The 24355-nt window shown below is 39.6% G+C and overlaps 1 protein-coding gene across 1 annotated transcript in view; it reads left to right on the top strand.

Moving 5' to 3' along the window:
- The window catches only part of TEX11 (testis expressed 11), a 363344-nt gene that overhangs the window by 130018 nt on the left and 208971 nt on the right, over positions 1-24355 (top strand). The window contains exons 6-7 of the mRNA XM_058441322.1: positions 16473-16527; positions 19904-19999. Of these exons, the coding sequence (XP_058297305.1) occupies positions 16473-16527; positions 19904-19999 (151 nt within the window). The remainder of the gene's footprint in view (positions 1-16472; positions 16528-19903; positions 20000-24355) is intronic.

Raw genomic sequence — 24355 nt, 5'->3', positions numbered from 1 at the left:
AAACCTGCACATTGTGCACATGTACCCTAAAACCTAAAGTATAATAAAAAAAAAAAAAAAAAAGAATAATGGCCTCCAAGTCCATCCAAGTTGCTGCAAAGGCCATTATTTTGTTCCGTTTTATGGCTGGGTAGTATTCTATGGTGTATATACATTTTCTTTATCCACTCGTTGGTTGATGGTCATTTAGGTTGGCTCCATATTTTTTGCTATTGTGAATTGTGCTGCTATAAAAATGTGTATGTGTTTTTTCGTATGATTTATTTTCCTTTGGGTATATACCCAGTAGTGGGATTGCTGGATCGAATGGTAGTTCTAATTTTAGTTTTTTATTTTGTTTTGTTTTTTGTTTTGAGGCAAGGTCTGGCTCTATCTCCCAGGCTGGAGTGCAGTAGCACGATCTTGGCTCACTGCAATCTGTGCCTCCCAGGCTCAAGCCATCCTCCCACCTCAGCCTCCTGAGTTGCTGGGTGTACAGGCACACATCCCCACACTTGGCTAATTTTTGTATTTTTTTGTAGAGACGGGATTTTTCCATGTGGCTCAGGCTGATCTCGGACTCCTGAGCTGAAGTGATCTGCCCCCTCAGCCTCCCAAAGTGCTGGGATTACAGGCATGAGCCATCATGCTTGGCCCTCATTTTAATTCTTTAAGGCAGCGGTCCCCAAACTTTTTGGCACCAGGGACCGGTTTCGTGGAAGACAGTTTTTCCATGGAGCGGGGGTGGGGGATCGGGGGCGGGGGGAATGGTTTTTGGATGAAACTCTTTCATCTCAGATCATTAGGTATTAGATCCTCATAAGGAGTGTGCAGCCTAGATCCCTTGCATGCGCAGTTCACAGTAGGGTTCGTGCTCCTATGATAATCTAATGCTGCTGCTGATCTGCCAGAAGGTGGAGCTCAGCCAGTAATGCTCACTCACCCGCCACTCATCTCCTGCTGTGCAGCCCGATTCCTGCTTTAAGAGCTTTGACCCCCTGCTTTTAAACGTTTTTTCCTGTTTATATCTTATTGTACTGTCTATGTCTTGAAAAGTTGTTGTAGTTATTATTTTTGATTGGTTCATTATTTAGTCTTTCTACTTAAGATAAAAGTAGTTTGCACACCACAGTTACAATGTCATAATATTCTGTGTTTTTCTGTGTACTTACTATTACCAGTGAGTTTTGTATCTTCAAGTGATTACTTACCGCTCACGAACATCCTTTTCTTTCTGATTGAAGTACTCTCTTCAGCATTTCTTGCAGGACAGGTCAGGTGTTCATGAAATTCCTCAGCTTTTGTTTGTCTGGGAAAGTTTTCATTTCTCCTTCATGTTTAAAGGATATTTTTGCTGGATATACTACTTTAGGGTAAAAGTTCTTTTCCTTCAACAGTTTAAATACATCATGCTACTGTCTCCCGGCCTGTAAGGTTTCCATTGAAAAGACTGCTTGATGTATCGGAGCTCTATTGTATGTTATTTTTTTCTTTTCTCTTACTGCTTTTAGGATCCTTTCTTTATCCTTGGGCTTTAGGAGTTTGATTATTAAATACCTTGAGGTAGCGTTCTTTGGATTAAATCTAGTGTTCTATAACTGCTTTGTATTTGGATATTGATATCTCTTTGTAGGTTTGGGAAGTTCTCTATTATTATCCCTTTGAATAAACTTTCTTTCTTTTTTTATTACACTTTAAGTTCTAGGGTACATGTACGCAACATGCAGGTTTGTTACATAGGTATACATATGCCATGTTGATTTGCTGCACCCATCAACTAGTCACTTACATTAGGTACTTCTCTTAATGCTATTGTGTGATGTTCCCCACCCTGTGTCCATGTGTTCTCATTGATCAACTCCCACTTATGAGTGAGAACATGCAGTGTTTGGTTTTCTGTCCTTGTGATAGTTTGCTGAGAATAATGGTTTCCAGCTTCATCCACGTCCCTACAAAGGACATGAACTCATCCTTTTCTATGGCTGCATAGTATTCCATGGTGTATATGTGCCACATTTTCTTAATCCAGTATATCATTGATGGACATTTGGGTTGGTTCCAAGTCTTTGCTATTGTGAATAGTGCCACAATAAACATACGTCTGCATGTGTCTTTATAGTAGCATGATTTATAATCCTTTTAGTATATACCCAGTAATGGGATCGCTGGGTCAAATGGTACTTCTAGTTCTAGATCCTTGAGGAATCGAAACACTGTCTTCAACAATGGTTGAACTAGTTTACACTCCTACTAACAGTGTAAAAGCGTTCCTATTTCTCCATATCCTCTCCAGCATCTGTTGTTTCCTGACCTTTTAATGATCGCCATTCTAACCAGTATGAGATGGTATCTCATTGTGGTTTTGATTTGCATTTCTCTGATGGCCAGTGATGATGAGCATTTTTTCATATGTCTGTTTGCTGCATAAATGTCTTCTTTTGAGAAGTGTCTGTTCATATCCTTTGTCCATTTTTTCATGGGGTTGTTGCTGTTTTTCTTGTAAATTTGTTTAAGTTCTTTGTAGATTCTGGACATTAACCCTTTGTCAGATGGGTAGATTGCAAAAATTTTCTCCCATTCTGTAGGTTGCCTGTTCACTCTGATGATAGTTTCTTCTGCGGTGCAGAAGCTCTTTAGTTCAATTAGATCCCATTTGTCAATTTTTGCTTTTGTTGCCATTGCTTTTGGTGTTTTAGACATGAAGTCTGCCCATGCCTATGTCCTGAATGGTATTGCCTAGGTTTTCTTCTAGGGTTTTTATGGTTTTAGGTCTAACATTTAAGTCTTTAATCCATCTTGAGTTAATTTTTCTATAAGCTATAAGGAAGGAATCCAGTTTCAGTTTTCTACATATGGCTAGCCTGTTTTCCCAGCACCATTTATTAAATAGGGAATCCTTTCCCCATTTCTTGTTTTTGTCAGGTTTGTCAAAGATCAGATGGTTGTAGATGTGTGGTGTCTGAAGCCTCTGTTCTGTTCCATTGGTCTATATCTCTGTTTTGGTACCAGTACCATGCTGTTTTGGTTATTGTGGCCTTGTAGTATAGTTTGAAGTCAGGTAGCATGATGCCTCCAGCTTTGTTCTTTTGGCTGAGGATTGTCTTGGTAATGTGGGCCCTTTTTTGGTTCCGTATGAACTTTAAAGTAGTTTTTCGAATTCTGTGAAGAAAGTCATTGGTAGCTTGATGGGGATGGCATTGAATCTATAAATTACCTTGGGCAGTATGGCTATTTTCATGATATTGATTATTCCTATCCATGAGCATGGAATGTTCTTCCATTTGTTTGTGTCCTCTTAGATTTCGTTGAGCAGTGGTTTGCAGTTCTCCTTGAAGAGGTCCTTCACATCCCTTGTAAGCTGGATTCCTAGGTATTTTATTCTCTTTGTAGTAATTGTGAATGGGAGTTCACTCATGATTTGACTCTCTGTTTGTCTGTACTTGGTATATAAGAATGCTTGTGATTTTTGCACATTGATTTTATATCCTGAGACTTTGCTGAAGTTGTTTATCAGTTTAAGGAGATTTTGGGCTGAGACGATGGGGTTTTCTAAATATACAATCATGTCATCTGCAAACAGAGACAATTTGACTTCCTCTTTTCCTAATTGAATATCCTTTATTTCTTTCTCTTGCCTGATTGTCCTGGCCAGAACTTCCAACATTATGTTGAATAGGAGTGGTGAGAGAGGGCATCCTTGTCTTGTGCTGGTTTTCAAAGGGAATGCTTCCAGTTTTTGTCCATTCAATATGATATTGGCTATGGGTTTGTCATAGATAGCTCTTATTATTTTGAGATATGTCCCATCAATACCTAATTTATTGAGAGTTTTTAGCATGAAGGGCTGTTGAATTTTGTTGAAGGCCTTTTCTGCATCTATTGAGAGAATCATGTGGTTTTTGTCTTTGGTTCTGTTTATATGCTGGATTACGTTTATTGATTTGCATATGTTGAACCAGCCTTGCATCCCAGGGATGAAGCCCACTTGATCATGGTGTATAAGCTTTTTGATGTGCTGCTGGATTCGGTTTGCCAGTATTTTATTGAGGATTTTTGCATCAATGTTCATCAGGGATATTGGTTTAAAATTCTCTTTTTTTGTTGTGTCTCTGCCAGGCTTTGGTGTCAGGATGATGTTGGCCTCATAAAATGAGTTAGGGAGGATTCCCTCTTTTTCTATTGATTGGAATAGTTTCAGAAGGAATGGTACCAGCTCCTCTTTGAACCTCTGATAGAATTTGGCTGTGAGTCCGTCTGGTCCTGGACTTTTTTTGGTTGGTAGGCTATATTAATTATTGCCTCAATTTTGGAATGTGTTATTGGTCTATTCAGAGATTCAACTTCTTCCTGGTTTAGTCTTGGGAGGGTGTATGTGTCGAGGAATTTATCATTTCTTCTAGATTTTCTAGTTTATTTGCGTAGAGGTGTTTATAGTATTCTCTGATGGTAGTTTGTATTTCTGAGGGATCAGTGGTGATGTCCCCTTTATCATTTTTTATTGCGTCTATTTGATTCTTCTTTCTTTTCTTCTTTATTAGTCTTGCTAACAGTCTATCTATTTTGTTGATTGTCAAAAAACCAGCTCCTGGATTCATTGATTTTTTGAAGGGTTTTTTGTGTCTCTATCTCCTTCGTTCTGCTCTGATCTTAGTTATTTCTTGCCTTCTGCTAGCTTTTGAATTTGTTTGCTCTTGCTTCTTTAGTTCTTTTAATTGTGATATTAGGGTGTCAATTTTAGATCTTTCCTGCTTTGTCTTGTGGGCATTTAGTGCTCTAAATTTCCCTCTTCACACTGCTTTAAATGTGTCCCAGAGATTCTGGTTTATTGTGTCTTTGTTCTCGTCTGTTTCAAAGTACATGTTTATTTCTCCCTTCATTTTGTTATGTACCCAGCAGTCATTCAGGAGCAGGTTGTTCAGTTTCCATGTAGTTGAGCGGTTTTGAGTGAGTTTCTTAATCCTGAGTTCTAATTTGATTGCACTATGGTCTGAGAGACTGTTGTGATTTCTTTTGTGTTTGCTGAAGAGTGTTTTACTTCCAACTATGTGGTCAATTTTAGAATAAGTGCAATGTGGTGCTGAGAAGAATGTATATTCTGTTGATTTGGGGTGGAGAGTTCTGTAGATGTCCATTAGGTCCGCTTGGTGCAGAGCTGAGTTCAATTCCTGGATATCCTTGTTAACCTTCTGTCTTGTTGATCTGTCTAATATTGACAGTGGGATGTTAAAGTCTCCCGTTATTATTGTGTGGGAGTCTAAGTCTCTTTGTAGGTCTCTAAGGACTTGCTTTATGAATCTGGGTGCTCCTGTATTGGGTGCATATATATTTAGGATACTTAGCTCTTGTTGAACTGATCCTTTTACTGTTATGTAATGACCTTCTTTGTCTCTTTTGATCTTTGTTGGTTTGAAGTGTGTTTTATCAGAGACTAGGATTGCAACCCCTGCTTTTTTTTTTTTTTTTTTTTGCTTTCCATTTGCTTGGTATATCTTCCTCCATCCCTTTATTTTGAGCCTATGTTTGTCTCTGCATGAGATGGGTCTCCTGAACACAGCACAATGATGGGTCTTAACTCTTTATCCAATTTGCCAGTCTGTGTCTTTTAATTGGGATATTTAGCTCATTTACATTTAAGGTTAATATTGTTATGAGTGAATTTGATCTTGTGATTATGATGCTAGCTGGTTATTTTGCCCATTAATTGATGCAGTTTCTTCCTAGCATAGACTGTCTTTACAATTTGGCATGTTTTTGCAGTGGCTGGTACCAGTTGTTCTTTTCCATGTTTAGTGCTTCCTTCAGGAGCTCTTATAAAACAGGCCTGGTGGTGACAAAATGTCTCAGCATTTGCTTGTCTGTAAAAGATTTTATTTCTCCTTCACTTATGAAGCTTAGTTTGGCTGGATATGAAATTCTGGGTTGAAAATTCTTTTCTTTAAGAATGTTGAATATTGGCCATCGCTGTCTTCTGGCTTGTAGGGTTTGTGCTGAGAGATCCGCTGTTAGTCTGATGGGCTTGCCTTTGTGGGTAACCTGACCTTTCTTTCTGGCTGCCCTTAATGTTTTTTTCCTTCATTTCAACCTTGGTGAATCTGACAATTTTGTGTCTTGGGGTTGCTCTTCTTGAGGAGTATCTTTGTGGTATTCTCTGTATTTCCTGAATTTGAATGTTGGCCTGCCTTGCTAGGTTGGGATGGTCTCCTGGATAATATCCTGAAGAGTGTCTTCTAACTTGGATCCATTCTCCACCTCAGTTTCAGGAACACCAATCAAATGTAGATTTGGTCTTTTCACAGAGTCCCATATTTCTTGGAGGCTTTGTCCGTTTCTTTTCACTCTTTTTTCTCCAACTTTGTTTTCTCACTTTATTTCATTAATTTGATCTTCAATCACTGATATCCTTCCTTCCACTTGATCGAATCAGCTATCGAAGCTTGTGCATGTGTAACAAAGTTTTCGTGCTGTGGTTTTCAGCTCCATCAGGTCATTTAAGATCTTCTCTACACTGTTTATTCTGGTTAGCCATTTGTCTAACTTTTTTTCAAGGCTTTTAGCTTCCTTGCGATGGATTAGAACATGCTCCTTTAGCTTGGAGAAATGTGTTATTACCAACCTTCTGAAGCCTACTTCTGTCAACTTGTAAAACTCATTCTCTATCCAGTTTTGTTCCTTTGCTGGTGAGGAGCTCCAATCCTTTGGAGGAGAAGAGGCACTCTGGTTTTTGGAATTTTCAACTTCTGCTCTGGTTTCTCCCCATCTTTGTGGTTTTATCTACCTTTGGTCTTTGATGTTGGTGACCTACAGATGGGGTTTTGGTGTAGATGTCCTTTTTGTTGATGTTGGTGCTATTCCTTTCTGTTTGTTAGTTTTCCTTCTACCAGTCAGGTCCCTCAGCTGCAGGTCTGTTGGAGTTTGCTGGAGGTCCACTCCAGACCCTGTTTGCCTGGGTATCACCAGCGGACGCTGCAGAACAGCAAATATTGCTGCCTGATCCTTTCTCTGGAAGCTTCGTCCCAGGGGGGCACCTGCCTGTATGAGGTGTCTGTCAGCCCTTACTGGGAGGTGTCTCACATTTAGGCTACAGGGGGGTCAGGGACCCACTTGAGGAGGCAGTCTGTCCATTCTCCGAGCTCAAACACTGTGCTAGGAGAACCACTGCTCTCTTCAGAGCTGTCAGACAGGGACGTTTAGGTCTGCCAAAGGTATCTGCTGCCTTTTGTTCTGCTCTGCCCTGCCCACAGAGGTGGAGTCTACAGCAAGGCAGTAGGCCTTGCTGAGTTGCAGTGGGCTCTGCCCAGTCGAGCTTCCTGGCCTCTTTATTTACACAGTGAGCACAAAACCGCCTACTCAAGCCTCAGCAATGGCGACACCCCTCCCCCCGCCAAGCTGCTGAGTTGCAGGTTGATCTTAGATGCTGGGCTAGCAGTGAGCAAGGCTCCTTGGGCATGCGACCCACGGAGCCAAGCACGGGAGGGAACTTCCTGGTCTGCCAGTTGTGAAGACTGTAGGAAAAGCCCAGTATTTGGGCAGGAGTATACCATTCCTCCAGGTACAGACTGTCATGGCTTCCCTTGGCCAGGAAAGGAAAGTCCCCAGACCCCTTGTGCTTCCCAGGTGAGGCGATGCACTGTCCTGCTTTGGTTCACCCTCTGTGGGCTGCACCCACTGTCCAACTAGTCCCAGTGAGATAAACCAGGTACCTCAGTTGGAAATGCGGAAATCACCCATCTTCTGTGTTAATCTTGCTGGGAGCTGCAGACTGGAGCTGTTTTTACTCAGCCATCTTGGAAGCCTCCCCACTTTGAATAAACTTTCTAATCTTATCTCTTTCTTTGCTTCTTCTTTAAGGCCAATGATGCTTAGATTTGCCCTTTTGAGGCTATTTTCTAGATCTTGTAGGTCTGTTTCATTGTTTTTTATTCTTTTTTCTTTTGTCTCCTCTGACCGTATATTTTCAAATAGCCCATCTTCAAGCTCACTAATTCTTTCTTCTACTTGATCAATTCTGCTATTTAAAGATTCTGATGCAGTCTTGTTCATTATGCCAATTGCAGTTTACAACTCCAGAATTTCTGCACAACTCCAGAATTTCTGCTTTACTCTTTTAATTTCAAATAAATTTGTCTATTAAAACTTAACAAAAGCTTGTTAAGTTTATCTGATAGGATTCTGAATCCCTTCTCTGTGTTATCTTGAATTTCTTCAAGTTTCCTCAAAACAGCTATTTTCAATTCCCTGGCTGAAAGGTCACATATCTCTGTTTCTCCAGGATTGGTTTCTGGTGCCTCATTTTACTTGATGTGGCCATGTATTCCCGGATTGTCTTGATACTTATAGATGTTCTTCAGTGTGTGGGCATTTTAGTGTTAGGTATTTATTTTAGACTTCACAGTCTTGGCTTGTTTGTATCCACCCTTCTTGGGAAGGCTTTCCCCATGTTCAGAAGGACTTGGGTGTTGTGATCTGAGCTGTATCTGTTTTAGGGGGCATCCCAAGCCCACTAATGCTCTGGTTCTTGTAGACATGTGGAGGTACTACCTTGATGGTCTTGGGCAAGATCTGGGAGAATTCTCTGGATTACCAAGCAGAGGCTCTTGTTTTCTTCCCTTACTTTCTCCTCAGCAAACAGAGTCTCTCTCCCTCTCTTTCTGAGCTACCTGAAACTTGGGGTTTAGTGACATAAGCACTACCACTTTGACTGTGCTGGGTCATACTTGAAGCCAGCACAGCACTGGGTCTCACCCAAGGTTTGCTGTAACCACTATCTACCTACCACCTATGTTTGCTCAAGACCCTGGGGCTCTATAGTCAGTAGGTGGCAAAGCCAGCCAGGCCTGTGTTCTCTTCAGGGCAGTGAGTTTCCCCCACACCACAGAAGAGTACAGAAGTGCCATTTGGGAGCCAGGGACTAGAGTCAGAAACCTTATTTACCCAGTGCTGTATTATATTTTACTGTGACTGAGCTGTCAGTTAAACCACAAGATGCAATCCCTTCCACTCTTCCCTCCCCCTTTCCAAAGGCAGAGGAACCTCACCTTGTGGCAACTGCCATCCCAGGCCACAAGGAGTACTGCCTGACTACTGCTGACTACTGTTTCCTTAAGGCCCAAGGGCTCTTCAGTCAGCTTTTGGTGAATGCTGCCTGGTCTGGGACTCACCCTTCACAGCACCTGGCTCCCTTCTCACTCATGGTCCAGAAATGCCATTCAAGAGCCAATCCTGGAATTGGGGACCCTAGGAGCTTGCTTGGTGCTCTACTCCCCTGTGGCTGAGCTGGTACCTAAGATGCAAGACACAGTCCCCTCTACTTTTCCCTCTATTTTTCTGAAGCAGAAGGGTCTCTCCCTGAAGCCACCATACCTGGGAATGTGCTGAGTCTCACCTGAAGTCAGCAAGTCTCAGGGTCTCACCCAAAGTCCTCGACGTAGGACCTGAGTATCACTGCTGGTTATTCAGGGCCCAAGGGCTCTTTGGTTAGCAGATGATGAATGATTCTAGAACTAGGTCCTTTCCTTCAAGAGAGAGGGTTCTCTTCTGGCCCAGGGTTTGTGCAGAAATGTCCGGGAGCTAGGACCTGGAGAGGAGGCCTCAAAACCCTGACCCTTGTCCTGTCCTGCTGTGGTTGAGCTGGTATTCGAAGTACAAGACACAGTCCCCTTTATTTTTCCCCCTGTTTTTCTCAAGCAAAAGGAGTTTCGCCTCATATCCACCACAGCTAGTAATGCACTGAGTCTCACCTGAAGCCAGCCAGTCTGAGGCTCACCTAATGCCCTTGCTGTAGTACCTGGGTGTCACTGTTGGTTATTCAGGGCCCAAGGACTCTTTGGTTAGCAGGTGATGAATGACGCCAGAACTGGGTCCTTCCCTTCAAGGCAGTGGGTTCCCTGCTGGCCCAGGATTTGTTTAGAAATGTTCAGGAGCTAGGGTCTGAAAGGGGGCCTCACAACACTGACCCATGCCCTATCCTACTGTAGCTCAGCTGGTATCCAAGATGCAAGACAAAGTTCTCCTGACTCTTCCATTTTCTTTCCTTAAGTGGAAGGAAGGAGTCTCTTTTGGAGTCTTGTTGAGCTGTGCAGCCTGGGGTTAGGAGAGAGGTGATGTCAGCACTCTCTAGCCGCCCTGGCTGGTGTCTCAGTAGTTTGCATGCCCTCCCCGCGCCCCCCCCCCAAATTCCAGTGACTCTGGGCTTAGTTCAGCACTAGGACTCTCTTAGGATTTGCAGTCTTTGTGGCCTAGGCTGCCTTTAAAGTTCGTTTACAGACCTACAGTACTTTAGCCCATGGTGGAGGGGCTTGTGGGAACTCAAGGTCTGACTGCTAGGATCAGCAATTCCATTCTGGTTTGGGCTGGTTTAAACACTCCCTCCACGGGCAGGCGTCAGCTAAGCTTGGTCCTGCTTTTCTTTCTGCTATAACGGAGCAGCGGTGAGTTCAATGCCTCTTAATTGTGCTCTCCTTCCCCCAGCACACAGCAATGCTCTTTGCACCACACCGCCACTGCCAGGGGATGGGGGAAGGGTGGCTTCTGTGATTCAAGACTGTTTTTCTACCTCTTTAGTGCCTCTTTTAGCAATATGAGGTTAAAACCAGGTACTGTGAGTGCCCACCTGATTCCTGGTTCTTAGGAAGGTGCTTTTTTTGTGTAGATTGTTGTTAAATTGGTGTCCTTGCAGCAGGAGGGACGATTGGTGGAGCCTTCTATTCCATCATCTTGTTCCACCTCTGGAATTGCTGATCTTAGGTGGATATTTTATAGTATACTATTTTAATTTGTGTAACATTTTCTGGATTACATTTTCTTGTCTTTTTCTTTTCTTTTTTTTTTTTTTTTTGAGACAGAGTCTTGCTCTGTCACCCAGGCTGGGGTGCAGTGGTGACATCTTGGCTCACTGCAATCTCCGCCACCCGGGTTCAAGCAATTCTCTTGCCTCAGCCTCCCGAATAGCTGGGATTACAGGCCTGTGCCACCATGCCTGGCTAATTTTTGTATTTTTGGTAGAGAAGGGGTTTCTCCATGCTGGCCAGGCTGGTCTAGAACTCCTGACTTCAGATGATAAAAGCTTTACTACTTCATAGCTTTATTCTCTTTTCTTTTTTGGTGATTATTATTATACTTACTATGTCTGTATATGTTTAAAAACTCAAGAATGCGTGGTTATAATTATTGCTTTGCAAAATCTTATGTATTTTAAAGAAGATTAGAGATAAAAGAGAGCACAAACATATTTATTTTGTTTTTAAATTTTCAACCTTCTTATAACTTTTGGTTCACTTCATTTCTTCTTTTAGATTTGAATTACCATCTGGTGTAATTTCCTTAATTTCTTTCCCACCCCATCTACTCCTTTGTGTTAATTGTTATCGAATATATTACAAATGTTATGCCCCAGTAATACACCTTAAGAATTTTTTTACACAGTTGCTTTTTTAATTTTATTTTATTATTATACTTTAGGTTTTAGGGTACATGTGCACAATGTGCAGGTTTGTTACATATGTATCCATGTGCCATGTTGGTTTGCTGCACCCATTAACTCGTCATTTAGCATTAGGTATATCTCCTAATGCCATCCCTCCCCCCTCCCCCCACCCCACAACAGTCCCCGGAGTGTGATGTTCCCCTTCCTGTGTCCATGAGTTCTCATTGTTCAATTCCCACCTATGAGTGAGAACATGCAGTGTTTGTTTTTTTGTCCTTGTGATAGTTTACTGAGAATGATGTTTTCCAGTTTCATCCATGTCCCTACAAAGGACATGAACTTATCATTTTTATGGCTGCATAGTATTCCATGGTGTATATGTGCCACATTTTCTTAATCCAGTCTATCATTATTGGACATTTGGGTTGGTTCCAAGTCTTTGCTATTGTGAATAGTGCCGCAATAAACATACGTGTGCATGTGTCTTTATAGCAGCATGATTTACACTCCTTTGGGTATATACCCAGTAATGGGATGGCTGGGTCAAATGGTATTTCTAGTTCTAGATCCCTGAGGAATTGCATAAATTAAGAAAGGAAAGTAGAAGGTATATATAATCATACTTTCTTTTATAATTACCCTCATAATTACTAGCACTGTTTATTTTTTCATATGAATTCAAATTATTCTCTAGTGTCACTTGCCTTCAGCATGAAGAACCTCCTTTTGTATTTCTTATAAGACAGATTGGCTAACAAGAAATTCTCTCACTTTTTGTTTACCTGGGAATGTATTTATTTACTCTTAATTTTGAAAGATAGCTTTTCTAGATATAGGATTCTAATTTCACAGATTTTTGAATGCGTCCTTTTTGCCTTCTGTACTCCATGAACTCTGAGGGGTGTCAGCTGTTAATCTTATTGTTACTCCCCTTTATGTGATGAGTCATTTTTCTCTTACTGTTTTCAAGATTTTCTCTTCATCTTTGATGTTCAACAGTTTTCGCTCATCATGTGTCTGGATGTAGCTTTTTTAATGCTTATCCTGTTGAATTTCATTGAGCTTCTTGGATGTGTAGATTATTGTTTTTCATCAAATTTGGGGAGTTTTAAGACCATCATTTCTTTGAATATTTATTTGTCCTTTTCTTTCTTTTCTTCTGGTACTCCCATTATGTATATGTTAGTGTGCTTAATGGTGTCTTACATTTTTCTGAGCCCATATTCATTTTTCTTCATTTTTTTCTGTTTATTCCTCAGATTTGTATCGTTTCTATTGCTCTTCAAGTTAGTTTATTGTTTCTTTTGCCTGCTCCAATCTGCTGAATTTTTCATTTCAGTTATTGTACTTTTCAACTCCAGAATTTCCATTTGTTTCTTTTTTAAAAAATAATAAGCATTAGGAGATATACCTAATGTAAATGATGAGTTAGTGGGTGTAGCCCACCAACATAGCACACGTATACATTTGTAACAAACCTGCAGGCTGTGCACATGTACCCTAGAACGTAAAGTATATTAAAAAATATAAAAAAATAATAATTTCTGTCTCTTAACTGATACACTCATATTCTCCATACGATGAGTCATTATTATCAGACCTTCCTTTAATTTTTAAACACAATTTTAAAAAATTCTTTGGACATAATTATAAAAGTTGCTTTGAAGTCCTTTTCTATTAAGTGCAACATTTGGGCCTCTGCAAAGGAAGTTTCTTTTGCTTTTTTTCTTCTGTGTAGGTCACACTTTTTAACTGTATGTCTTACAATGTTTTGTTAAACACTAGACATTTTGGAAAATATATTGTCGCAAGTCTAGATACTGTTTCTCCTCTTTCTGGGGCTTATTGTTTTTATTGTTTGTTTAGTCATTTATTTGTTCAGTCACTTGGCTGGACTAATTTGGTGGAATTTATTTTCTCCACACTGGGTGGCCTCTAATATTCCTGCTCAGAATTTTTCCCCTTGTTTTTATCTTTTCATGGCTTCCTATGGAGTCACCCCTGCATCCACATAGTTCACTTACTGGCCAAAGGTTGTGCTTAAGCTCACTTAGCCAGTTAGATTTTTTCATCCTTTCCTGTGGGATGTATGTTTGTTTAGAGACTGCTTTTATAGTTCTCGGAGAGAGTAATTCAGTCGGGGACTAATAGCTTGTAGATTCTTTATCTGCTTATACCCAAGAAAGCATAGTCTTGGGCACGTGCACAGTCTCCCAGATCCCTCAGTATGAGGTCGATTGGATTTTTAAGCTGACTTCCCTGGATCTTAGCTTAATTTTCAGTTGGTGTTTGGTCAGACGTTGTGCTTAAGCCCCTTGAGCCAATCAGGCTCAAGGTTCTTTGCTGATAGATCTGTTTATGTCTTGGGTAATGCTTTTTAGATTGCCCCAACACTTTCTCTGATTGTGCCTGAGTGGGTGCAGAATGGCACATGTGCACAGTCTTCTGGACCCCTAGAGATAAGTGTGACTCCAGAGATTTTCTTCTTGGCTGTTTCCCTGGTTCTCTGGTAACCTTCTGGTTGGTCTGCTGTTTCCCTTATTGCTACTATTATCATGGAGCTACCAGCTCCCTCTTAATTGCTCACTATCAAGATCTCCATTGTTTTCAGCAGTGTCCTTAGACATGCTCTTCTCCATGCTCTGTTTTAAATACATCATTCCCCTCAGGAAGAGGTGCAGAGTTCTTCCTCTTTGCTTCTGTTCTTTCCTTCTGGTCAGAACTTCTGTGCCACATGACTACAGCTGGGCTCATGGCATGCTTCTCTTGAAATGGCACCCCTACCATATTAGTAAATTAGTAAATTCTGGCGGTATGGTAGCCCTTGGTCTTCTTAATGTGCCCTTTTGACATGAAACCTCTGCCTGATGAGCCAGCTGGAGTAAAGATGATCAGGATCTCAGTATTCTTGACCTGTCACATTTGGGGTAGAATCCTTACCCTAAGAGTGAGAGCTGAGTGGGCAAAGATAAGCCAGTCCTCTCCATCGTACTTGCCCAGAACACTTCCATGACAGAGGCCTGAGAATGGCAAGATAGTCTAGCAGCCTGCTCCTCCACAGGTGAAACCATAGCCTAGGATTTTAGGAGCTGGCGGGAGAGGGAATTCCTATCTTCTTTGCTGCACCCATCTGGAGCAGCTTCCATCACATGGAGCCAATATAGATGGGAGCAGTTTATAGTTCAAATGCCGTAGACTCTCACTGGTTATACTGAGGTTTAGTTTATTTTCATGAATAAATGTTTTCCCATTTTCTGTGTGCCCTTAGGACCATTTCAATTTTCAGAGACTAAGTGGTTGTTTTAATGAATTTTCCAGATGAGTGGTTGTTTCACTGGGGAGAGTGTCTAAAGAGCTCCTTGTATCACCATTGCAGAAGTTCCACCCCTCACTGGTTATTTAAAAAACTGGAAGTATAAGGTTAATGTACTAAAGGAGACCTCTATGAAATAGGGATTACAATGACTAAGCCAGCATTATATCTTTGTTAGCAATCTGAAAACTCAGTTTGGTAGTTCTGGGTCATTTATAGTTTATGTTTGTTTATATTTATTTATTTATTTTGAGACACAGTTTCACTCTGTGGCCCAGGCTGGAGTGCAGTGGCACGATATTGGCTCACTGCAAACTCCACCTCCCAGGTTCAAGCGATAATCATGCCTCAGTCTCCCAAGTAGCTGAGATTACAGGCACGTGCCACCACTCTGGCTAATTTTTGTATTATTAATATAGAGATGGGGTTTTACCATGTTGGCCAAGCTGGTCTCAAACTCCTGACCTCAAGTGATCCAACCGCCTCAGCATCCCAAAGTGCTGGAATTACAGGTGTGAGCCACTGTGATTGGCCTAGAGTTTTTTTTTTTTTTTTTTAAGGAATATTTCAAATATTGTCTTCAAGTTAGTTCAGTTCACCAAGATTTTATTGACATACTCCCTTGGAATACTAATTTTATGGTGAATAATCTTTGATTTGCCTTGTAGGTATTAGGTTTTGAAACCTTGAAACTAGTATTAATATATTACTTGTGGTTACTGGAATGTCCCATAGATAATATGGTTTGGTAATTAAAGCAGAGAACTGAAAATCAAATTTCTCTGCTCCCCAACCCCTCACCCTCATTTTCAGTACCAATCTAGGAAATATCAGAAATAATTTTATTTCTATATTGGTTTACTCAGCCTCAAAATGGAGCTAATAGTGCTTCAGAAGGGTGGTGTGAGACTTAATGAATATTGCTAAAGCGTTTGTTTCTGTGAAAACAACTGTATTTGTTTTATTTTAAATATATATTTATATTTATTCGGGGCCGGGCCCAACACTTTGGGAGGCTGAGGCTGGTGGATCACTTGAGCTCTGGAGTTCGAGACCAACCTGGTCAACATGGTGAAACTCCATCTCTGCTAAAAATACAAAAAAAAAAATTAGCCAGGCATGGTGATGAGTTCCTGTAATCCTAGCTACTTGGGAGGCTGAGGCAGGAGAATCGCTTGAACTTGGGAGATGGAGGTTGCAATGAGTCGAGATCATGCCACTGCACTCCAGCCTGGGTGACAGAATGAGACTCTGTCTCGAAAATACCTAAGTAAATCATTAATAAATAAATACATATTTATATTCCTTCAACTTTAAATGGCCAACTAAGAGTTTGTATACACTTGTAAAGTATTTTAATGCAGTATGTATTGTAATAATTTAATGCAGTAAATTATATATATTTAATGTAGCATATTAAGTTATATATATTTAAGGCAGTATATTAAATTATACCTATTTAGTGTAGTATTATTATATATATTTAATGCTATACATATAGCCAAATGGAAAAAAGCATCAATATAATTGTAGTGTTGATTTACTGGGTATCTCCTAAGGAAATTGTTTTCTATGGTTAGAAAGTATTGCTTTATATCATTATATCATATGGATAATAATCTGTTGTAGTGCAAAACAGAAAAGTTGGAATAAAGTATGCTTATACCATGTCTTCTTAGTAATATATAATTTTCAAGATTATATATAATTTGAAATGGATATATGTTTATATATATATTTTTTCCTTTTTAATGATAGCCAAAGCTATGATATTGGGAAGATGGATAAGAAATCTACTGGGCCAGAAATGCTGGTAAGGATCATGTTAAATATTGTACAAGTAGGTTGAATAACCTACTTTATTTTATTGTTATAAAATTATAATAGCGTACTCCCCATTTATGAGTAGATTAGCTATTGGGCACATCATTTAACATCTCAGTCTATTTGGTTTTGTATATTTATATAATAATATAATCTAACTCATAGGCATGTACCCATGAATTAATATATGTAGGGTGCTTTGAACAATGTTTGCCTATGTAAATTTTAACTTTCTTTTCTGTGTGTGTGTGTGTGTGTGTGTGTGTGTGTGTGTGTGTGTGTGTTCTGAGATAGAGCCTCTCTCTGTTGCCCAGGCTGGAGTGCAGTGGTGGGATCACTGCAACCTCTGCCTCCCGGGTTCAAGAGATTCTGGTGCCTCAACCTCCCAAGTAGCTAGGACTCCAGGCGTGAGTCACCACACCTGGCTAATTTTTGTGTTTTTAGCAGAGACGGGGTTCTGCCATGTTGGCTAGGCTGGTCTGGAACTCCTGACCTCAGGTGATTTGCCCACCTTGGCCTCTCAAAGTGTTGGGATTACAGGAGTGAGCTACCATGCCTGGCCTAGTTTTAACTTTTCTTATCGCATATTTTGAAGTTGCAGATTTTTCCCCAACTGCCCAGACAGAACATGCTTGGATATGGAAATTAATCTTAATATGTAATCAAGCAAAATGTGATTGTGTAAATAAATGTGATGTAAAATTACTACATTCTATAGCAAAATGGAATTTTTTGAATATCCATTTGATTCCTACTATTACAGCATATTAATCAAAATGTAACTGGATACCTTTTTAATGTATTTACCACTGTAATATATGGGGAATAAAAGAGAAGCATAAAATGTAGCTTCTGCCCTTAAGGAACTTATGATTAAAGGATAAAACTAGTACAAGTGACTGCAATGAAATATTATCCTGGCTTAATAAAGAAAGAAATCTGACACACGCTACAACATGGGTTAACTGTGAGGAGACTATGCTGAGTGAAACAAGCCAGTCACAAAAAGACAGATAATGTATGGTTCCACTTACATGAGGTATGTAGAGTAGTCAAATTCATACAGACAGAAAGTAAAATGGTGGTTTTAGTGGGTAGGGAGAGGGGAGAATTTGGAACTGTTGTTTAATGGGTATAGAGTTTCAGTTTTGCAAGATAAGAGAGTTCTCGAGATGGATGCTGGTAAAGATTGCACAAGAGTGTGAATATACTTAATACTACTGAACTGTACACTTAAAAATGTTTAAGATGGTCATGGAGCCAGGTGTGGTGGTGTGCACCTGTAGTCCCAGCTACTCAGGAGGCTAAGCCAGGAGGATTGCATGAAACCAGGAGTGTGAGGCTGCAATGAGCTGTGATCATGCCTGTGAATAGCCACTGCATTCCATCTGGGCAATGTAGTAAGACTCCATCTCCAAAAAAAATTTTTTTTTGAGACAGGGTCTTGTCACCCAGGCTGGAGGGCAGTGGTGTGATCAGCTCACTGTAACCTTCAAACTCCTGGGCTCAAGCAGTCCTCCCTTCTCAGCCTACTGAGTAGCTGGGACTACAGGTGCACTCCACCACATTTGGCCAATGTTTAATTTTTTATAGAGACGGGGGTCTCACTTTGTTGCCTGGGCTGGTCTCAAACACCTGGCCTCAAAGTGATCCTCCCACCTTGGCCTCCCAAGGTTCTAGGATTACAGGCATGAGCCACTGCACCTGGCCTAAAATTTTTTTAAAAAGTTTAAGATGGTCAATTTTATGTTATGTGTATTTTACCACAATTAAAAATAAATTATTTATATACAAATATATAATATTTATATTTATATATGGTGACATTGTCACTTATTATATAACGGTGAGACTCAATTAACTATAATAATTGCAACGATATGGATGTTCTCACCTATAATATTGAATAAATGAAGCAAGATACAAAGTAGTACATACTGTGTGATAACATAAATGTAAATGCCAAGAACAGTCAAAATGAATATATGGTGTTGGACGTCAGGGAATTGGTTACCCCCATTTGAAACAGGATCTGAAAAGAAGCATGAGTGAGCTTGTTGCTGTTAATGTTCTGTTTCTTGACTTTTTTGTTGTTAACATACATGTGTTTACTTTGGGAAAATTCATAGAGCCTAGAATTCATAAGAGCATAGAGCTCTTGAGATTTTTATACTTTTCTGTATGTCTTTTATACTTCAATGAAGAAAAATAGAATTTAAAAAACACTACTACAAGTGAAACAATTTGGGAAGATAATGATAAACTTTGTGGTACTGACCTGAAGTATGCAGAAGGGCATGTAGAAAAGGAGATTATCAAGATTAGCTAGAGTAGTTGAAGGAGCCTTTTGGTAGGAGACAGGCCTTGTTGGGGTCCACACAGTTAAAAGGGAGGAAGAAAATGACTCCAGGCAAGGGATCTAGATGGGAGATGTCTAAGAAGGAAATAAGGATGGAAGATAGGATACAAGCTTGATTAAAATGGAATATTCATATTCCATATTGTAAGTTTGGTGAGGTAATACTATGCAGTAACTTTTTATTTCATGCCAGCAGTCATTTATTTGAGGTGTAATTTACATACAGTAAACTTCACAAGTCTCAAGTATACAGCTTGATGAGTTTTAATATATAGTAGTCTTGTATATTACACCATACAGATCAAGATGCAAAAACTTCCCAACACCCCAAAAGTTCCCTTGGCCCCATTCTAGTTAATACCCACCTCTACTTCCAAGAACAAAAAAACGCTATTCTGACTTTTACTACTCTAGATTATTTTTTATTGTTTTTGAGCTTTGTATAAATGGAATCATACAGTTGTCCTATTTTATGTCTGGCTTTTTAAAAATATGCATTGTGAGATTCGTTCATTTTGTTACGTCTTTTGGATGATTTGACACTTTTACTATTATGAAATAGCTACAATATTTCTCAGAAATGCCATATTTACTCCATAAAAGTCATTTGAGGGAGCTTGTAAGTTCTTAGAGTTGTTCCACGATAGTAATGTGGTGGTAAGCTGATTAAATGAAATATTGCTCTGCCTCAGTTTCCTTATTTTAAAAGGGGGGATGATAAAATACTTACGTTAAACACTGTTAAGAAAATAATTATATTAACATAATTATATTAAATTTAAATAAGCCAGGAATATAGCCATTACTGTAACATTCTTAGACAATATTTTATATGGGTAGCATAATGATGAGACATATTCCAAGACTGTGTTCTCTTAAGGAAATGCTATTTCATAAAGATGACTTATGTTTGAGAAGATGCCTGTCACTGTGGGAGTGCTAGTCAGCTGTTGTATTGAAGTTTAACCATCAGATATGTGCTTTTTTTCTTTTTTTTTTCTTACAGGCTAAAGTTCTACGGCTACTAGCCACGAATTATTTGGATTGGGATGACACCAAATATTATGATAAGGCTCTCAATGCTGTAAACCTAGCAAACAAGGTATGAGGCTTTTATTTTTGAATACTAACTTGATGTATTTTTTGAAGTCTTGATCACATTTTGAAATCCAGTTTAGACATTTGCTTCAGCATTTACTCTCACAGATTGTTATAATCTCTTCTATAGCACAGAAAGGAAAAATAAGATATTGCTATAATCTGAATGTTTGTGTCCCTGCAAATTCCTATGTTGAAATCTTAATCCCCAAAGTGATGATATTAAGAGGTGGGGACTTATTGGTGTAGAATGGACTTAAAAATAAAAGAGGTGGGGACTTTGGGAGATGATAAAGTCATTGGGCAAACCCCTCTTGAATGGTATTACTGCCCTTATAAAAGAGGTCCACAGGAGCTTGTTCATCCCTTTTATCATGTGAGGACATGAGAAGGCACTATCTTTGAGTAAGCAGGCCCTCACCAGACACCGAATCTGTGAGCACCTTGATGTTGGAGTTCTCAGCCTTCAGAACTGTGAGAAATCAATATCTGTTGTTTGTAAAGTATCTAGTTTATGGTATTTTGTTATAGCAGCACGAACAGACTAAAACAAATATACTTCTGTGAACACCAGAGATTTTTGAGAAAATTTTCTTTTCTGTGAAACAGAAACTCACTATTGTGAGTTTTTAGGATGAAGAAGTAAATGATAAAATAGGCAGAATAATGGGATTTAATTTTAAAAACAACTCCAGTGGTTCACTTTCAGCTCATGTTCACACATACATAAAAACATGAATACATCCCATCAATACCTAATTTATTGAGAGTTTTTAGCATGAAGGGTTGTTGAATTTTGTCAAAAGCCTTTTCTGCATCTATTGAGATAATCATGTGGTTTTTGTCTTTGGTTCTGTTTATATGCTGACAAACCCACAGCCAATATCATACTGAATGGGCAAAAACTGGAAGCATTCCCTCTGAAAACTGGCACAAGACAGGGATGCCCTCTCTCACCGCTCCTATTCAACATAGTGCTGGAAGTTCTGGCCAGAGCAATCAGGCAGGAGAAGGAAATAAAGGGTATTCAATTAGGAAAAGAGGAAGTCAAACTGTCCCTGTTTGCAGATGACATGATTGTATATCTAGAAAATCCCATTGTCTCAGCCCAAAATCTCCTTAAGCTGATAAGCAACTTCAGCAAAGTCTCAGGATACAAAATCAATGTACAAAAATCATAAGCATTCTTGTACACCAATCACAGACAAACAGACAGCCAAACCATGAGTGAACTCCCATTCACAATTGCTTCAAAGAGAATAAAATACCTAGGAATCCAACTTGCAAGGGATGTGAAGGACCTCTTCAAGGAGAACTACAAACCACTGCTCAATGAAATCAAAGAGGATACAAACAAATGGAAGAACATTCCATGCTCATGGGTTGGAAGAATCAATATCATGAAAATGGCCATACTGCCCAAGGTAATTTATAGATTCAATGCCATCCCCATCAAGCTACCAATGACTTTCTTCACAGAATTGGAAAAAACTACTTTAAAGTTCATATGGAACCAAAAAAGAGCCCGCATTGCCAAGTCAATCCTAAGCCAAAAGAACAAAGCTGGAGGCATCACGCTACCTGACTTCAAACTATACTACAAGGCTACAGTAACCAAAACAGCATGGTACTGGTACCACAACAGAGATATAGATCAATGGAACAGAACAGAGCCCTCAGAAATGATGCCACATATCTACAACTATTTGATCTTTGACAAACCTGACAAAAACAAGAAATGGGGAAAGGATTCCCTATTTAATAAATGGTGCTGGGAAAACTGGCTAGCCATATGTAGAAAGCTGCAACTGGATCCCTTCCTTACACCTTATACAAAAATTAATTCAAGATGGATTAAAGACTTACATGTTAGACCTAAAACCATTAAAATCCTACAAGAAAACCTAGGCAATACCATTCAGGCCATAGGCGTGGGCAAGGACTTCCTGTCTAAAACACCAAAAGCAATGGCAACAAAAGCCAAAATTGACAAATGGGATCTCATTAAACTAAAGAGCTTCTGCACAGCAAAAGAAACTATCATCAGAGTGAACAGGCAACCTACAGAATGGGAGAAAATTTTTGCAACCTACTCATCTGACAAAGGGCTAATACCCAGAATCTACAATGAACTCAAACAAATTTACAAGAAAAAAACAAACAACCCCATCAACAAGTGGGCAAAGGACATGAACAGACACTTCTCAAAAGAAGACATTTATGCAGCCAGAAAACACATGAAGAAATGCTCATCATCACTGGCCATCAGAGAAATGCAAATCAAAACCACAGTGAGATACCATCTCACACCAGTTAGAATGGCCATCATTAAAAAAGCAGGAAACAACAGGTGCTGGAGAGGATGTGGAGAAATAGGAACACTTTTACACTGTTGGTGGGACTGTAAACTAGTTCAACCATTGTGGAAGTCAGTGTGGCGATTCCTCAGGGATCTAGAACTAGAAATACCATTTGACCCAGCCATCCCATTACTGGGTATATACCCACAGGAGTATAAATCATGCTGCTATAAAGACACATGCACACGTATGTTTATTGCGGCACTATTCACAATAGCAAAGACTTGGAACCAACCCAAATGTCCAACAACAATAGACTGGATTAAGAAAATGTGGCACATATACACCATGGAATACTATGCAGCCATAAAAAATGATGAGTTCGTGTCCTTTGTAGGGACGTGGATGAAACTGGAAAACATCATTCTCAGTAAACTATCACAAGGACAAAAAACCAAACACCGCATGTTCTCACTCATAGGTGGGAATTGAACAATGAGAACTCATGGACACAGGAAGGGGAACATCACATTCCGGGTACTGTTGTGGGGTGGGGGATGGGGGGGGGCGGGGACAGCATTAGGAGATATACCTAATGCTAAATGACGAGCTAATGGGTGCAGGAAATCAACATGGCACATGTATACATATGTAACAAACCTGCACATTGTGCACATGTACCCTAAAACCTAAAGTATAATTAAAAAAAAAAAAAAAAGAAATTCAAATTGGTAAATATACAGGTCAAATCATCGACTGCAATGCAACAAAAGCCATAAATTGGTTTTTTGTGAAATACTAGAAATATGAAAAGAGGTAATCTCTTTAATAACTCATATATCAAAAAGGAAGTCCAAAAGCACCATTTAGAAAATTCGTAGAATATAATGAAAAGAATAGAAACTACGAATTGTAGTTAAAGCTAAACTCAAAGCCAAATTTGTTTTGGAAAATCTTTACTGTGGTAGATAATGCAATCTCCAAAAAATGTTCTAATGACATATTTCATGACGTAGAACGATTGTTATGCTAAAGCGAGGTACAAATGTTATTTATAGTAATGGACCGAATTTTACAATTTAATAGTCTAAATGAACAATTTACTACAGTATATTTGGTGCAAAGGTAGTATTAGACCAGAAAAAAAATAAGTAAATGGTGGTATTTTCTAAGGAGTGAAGTTAAAATTAATTCTCTTTATTTTTCCTCAAGTACATTATTAATTTCTCTTTGAAAAATGCTACTTTGAATAATAGCAAAAGTAAATGCAGAATTATGTATAATAATAAATTTGTAAGAGGTGAAAAAAAAAAAAGAAAATATAAAAGCCGCAAAATACGTAGGTTGCATCTTTGAAATTTTCATCAATGATGTCATTTATGATATGGAGCAATGACAAAATGCTAAGATTAATTAGTTCTTGGTGATGGGTCCACAGATATTTGTTCCATCATTCTTTGTTCTTTGGTGTATTGTATGCACACAAAATGCACCCACATGCGCACACACATCCTTATGGGGACAGCATGCATTTCCCTGTGGAGAGGGAGACGCTGCCTTCCCCAGCACAGGAGAAAACGCCATGGAAGTGAGGACCTCACCTGTGATCAGATGCTTGTAGCTCCGCACGGCCATAATACTGGAGGGCACCAGGAGACCAGGTGTGTCTGACTTTGGTGTCAACATCTAGATCACTGTCTAGAAGGTTGAGTTCTCCAGCTACTCGCAGGGGTTCCATTCGAGAGACCCATATAGAATCGAGTCAATATCCAAGAATGCGATCATGACACTTCCACAATAGAGGTCTGCGCCACGAACCACCCCACGTCCCAGACTCATCCTCCTTACTCCTCGACCTTGAAGCCAGGCTTCGGATGCTTTGGGGCCTTTGGTTAAAAACATTCCTCACATGTAATTATTCAAAACAGTCATGACCTTGCCTGCAGTCCTCGCCAGCGTGCCCACTGTAGGCTTGAGACACAGTGTTGCTGCTGGGTTTCCAGGACCCAGGAATCCCAGAAGGTTGGCAGCAATGGGTACAGTAAGAGCTGCAGGAGCTG

The sequence above is a fragment of the Hylobates moloch genome, unplaced genomic scaffold (assembly GCF_009828535.3).
Source record: "Hylobates moloch isolate HMO894 unplaced genomic scaffold, HMol_V3 SCAFFOLD_7, whole genome shotgun sequence".
NCBI lineage: Eukaryota > Metazoa > Chordata > Mammalia > Primates > Hylobatidae > Hylobates > Hylobates moloch.
The sequence above is the reverse complement of the archived record's forward strand: the minus strand, read 5'-3'. Positions and strand labels throughout refer to the sequence as shown.